The sequence below is a fragment of the Sinocyclocheilus rhinocerous genome, unplaced genomic scaffold, assembly GCF_001515625.1.
Source record: "Sinocyclocheilus rhinocerous isolate Xijiao unplaced genomic scaffold, SAMN03320098_v1.1 scaffold2236, whole genome shotgun sequence".
NCBI lineage: Eukaryota > Metazoa > Chordata > Actinopteri > Cypriniformes > Cyprinidae > Sinocyclocheilus > Sinocyclocheilus rhinocerous.
Window position 1 is genome coordinate 49013 of NW_015623569.1, and position 2496 is coordinate 51508.

Sequence of the window (2496 nt, forward strand, 5' to 3'; positions counted from 1 at the left end):
TTATTACACACACACAAAAATTTTTAATTATTCTAATATATTTATTACACATACATATATTTATTATACATATATACATGTATGTGTAATAAATATATTATTAGAAATAAGACTGTGGTTCTAAATACGATGCACAAAAAATACATAATATTAATAATTTTTAATAATATTTACTAATATAATATTACTACATTTTATGTATATTTAAGGTATTCTGGAGTATTTTGCACATTTAATTTTTTATTTTATTATCGCTGTATTTTGTCAAACACACAGACCTTGTTGGTGACGATGAAGAGCGTGTAGATGAAGATCAGCTGATGCGTGTGAATCGGGAGAAAGCGGCACTGATGGAGAGAGAACAGAACGGATCCCAGCAGCGTCACCTTGGTCGGGCTGCACACACACACACACACACACAGACACACACAGACACACAGACAGACACACGCACACACACACAGACACAAACACACACACACACACAGAGGTCAAAGGTTAAACGAGGAAAGTTAAATATAACTGCTCTGACTCTACAATGTAAAACAGACAATTAACACACGACTGAGATGCACATTCTATAGAAATGTGTCAAGTTTAACGTCACTCTGCAACCATAAACCTTCCAATATTACTTAGTGGAAGAATTGTATAGAGTGACTATTATTAATAATAAATTGCTATCCACTGTAAACGTGTCTTCATAATTTGTTTGAATCCATTTAACTCTCACAATAATTGCTTTTGTCATTTCTACTTGATTTTATGAGTCACTTTTTCAACTAATAAATTAAATTCAAAATAATAACAAATTTAAAAATGTTTATGGGCAGAAATATTTTTACAGTGTTTATTGAACATTTATCGATTATGTGTGACCCTGGAGCACAAAACCAGTCATAGGGGTAAATTTTTTAAAATTGAGATTTATGCATCATAAGCAAAGAAATAAGCTTTCCATTGATGTATGGTTTGTTAGGATAGGACAATATTTGAAAATCTGGAATCTGAGGGTGCAAAAAAAATCAAAATATTGAGAAAATCATCTTTAAAGTTGTCCAAATGAAGGTCTTAGCAATGCATATTACTAATCAAAAATGAAGTTTTGATATATTTACGGTAGGAAACTTACAAAATATCTTAATGGAACATGATCTTTACGTAATATCCTAATGATTTTTGGCATAAAAATCAGACTGTCCTGGACTGCTTTAATCTTACCCAGAATGTTAATTTCCCAACCCACACTCGTGGTCATACACTTGACTTAGTTTGTACATCTGGTGTGAATAACATCTCCATCAGTAGTCATGCTATTCCTATCTCTGATCATAAGCTTATCACTTTTGACTTTACGTTAATACATCCTACTAAATGTGCTGGTAATACTACCATTTCTTATCGCAAAATCAATGCTATCAATGTAAATACTTCTGCTGCTTCAGTTGCTTCCTCTACTATTTCTGATGTTTTCAAATTCACCTGTCCATCTGTGATATCTGACCTATATCATTCTGTTATTGTTGATGTTTTAGATGAGCATGCTCCAATTAGGACTAGGTCTGTTCCTTCGTCCCACACCTCTCCCTGGTATAACGCTGAGCTTCATGCTATGAAGGCAAAAGGCAGACAGCTTGAACGCCTTTTTAGAAAAACTGGCCTGACTGTCCATTTCAAATATTTTCACCTTGACAACTCCAACCGTAATTGCTGAAACAATACAGAACTCTAATTCTTCCACATGCCAGTTAGATCCTGCGCCCACATTCCTTCTGAAACACTGTACTTCTGTCATTTCTGCTCCTGTCTCACACTTAGTAAATATGTCCTTTATCTCTGCCACTGTTTCCAATTTCACTGAAAACTGCTGCTGTTACTCCTGTTCTTAAAAAAACCAAACCTGGACCCAGCTGATTTCACCAACTATCGTCCAATCTCCAATTTACCATTTATTTAGAAAATTATGCCAATCAGCTGCAGTCTTTTCTAGCTCTCAGCCATCAGTTCGATGCATTTCAATCTGGTTTTCGGCTCTCATCACAGCACTGAAACCGCTTTAGTTAAGGTTGTCAACGATTTGTTACTCTCGGGTGACTCAGGTAATCTCTCCATTCTCCTGCTGCTCGAGCTCAGCTCAGCATTTGATACTGTCTATCACAAGATATTACTCTCCCGCCTTCCAGAGATAGGTGTCTCAGGTGCAGCACTATCCTGGTTCTCTTCCTATCTCACTGATAGACAATACTACATCACTATGCATAATTATAAATCTCCCACTACTTTACTCAGTCAGGGTGTTCCCCAGGGCTCTGTTCTTGGGCCATTACTATTCATTACTTACATCATGCCTCTTGGACATATTATCCGTCGTCATGGTTTTCATTATCACTGTTATGCTGATGATATTCAGATATACACTGCATGCAGACCAGATTCTATTCACCAGACCACATCACTATCTACCTGTGTTAATGAGCTAAAGGCCTGGCTAAATTC

General features: G+C 36.0%; 1 protein-coding gene across 1 annotated transcript in view; it reads right to left on the reverse strand.

The window, feature by feature from the left end:
• Positions 1-248: 248 nt before the first annotated feature.
• Positions 249-2496, reverse strand: part of LOC107712709 (trimeric intracellular cation channel type B-like) — a 19504-nt gene continuing 17256 nt past the window's right edge. The window contains 1 exon segment of the mRNA XM_016518079.1: positions 249-396. Coding sequence (XP_016373565.1) covers positions 249-396 — 148 coding nt within the window.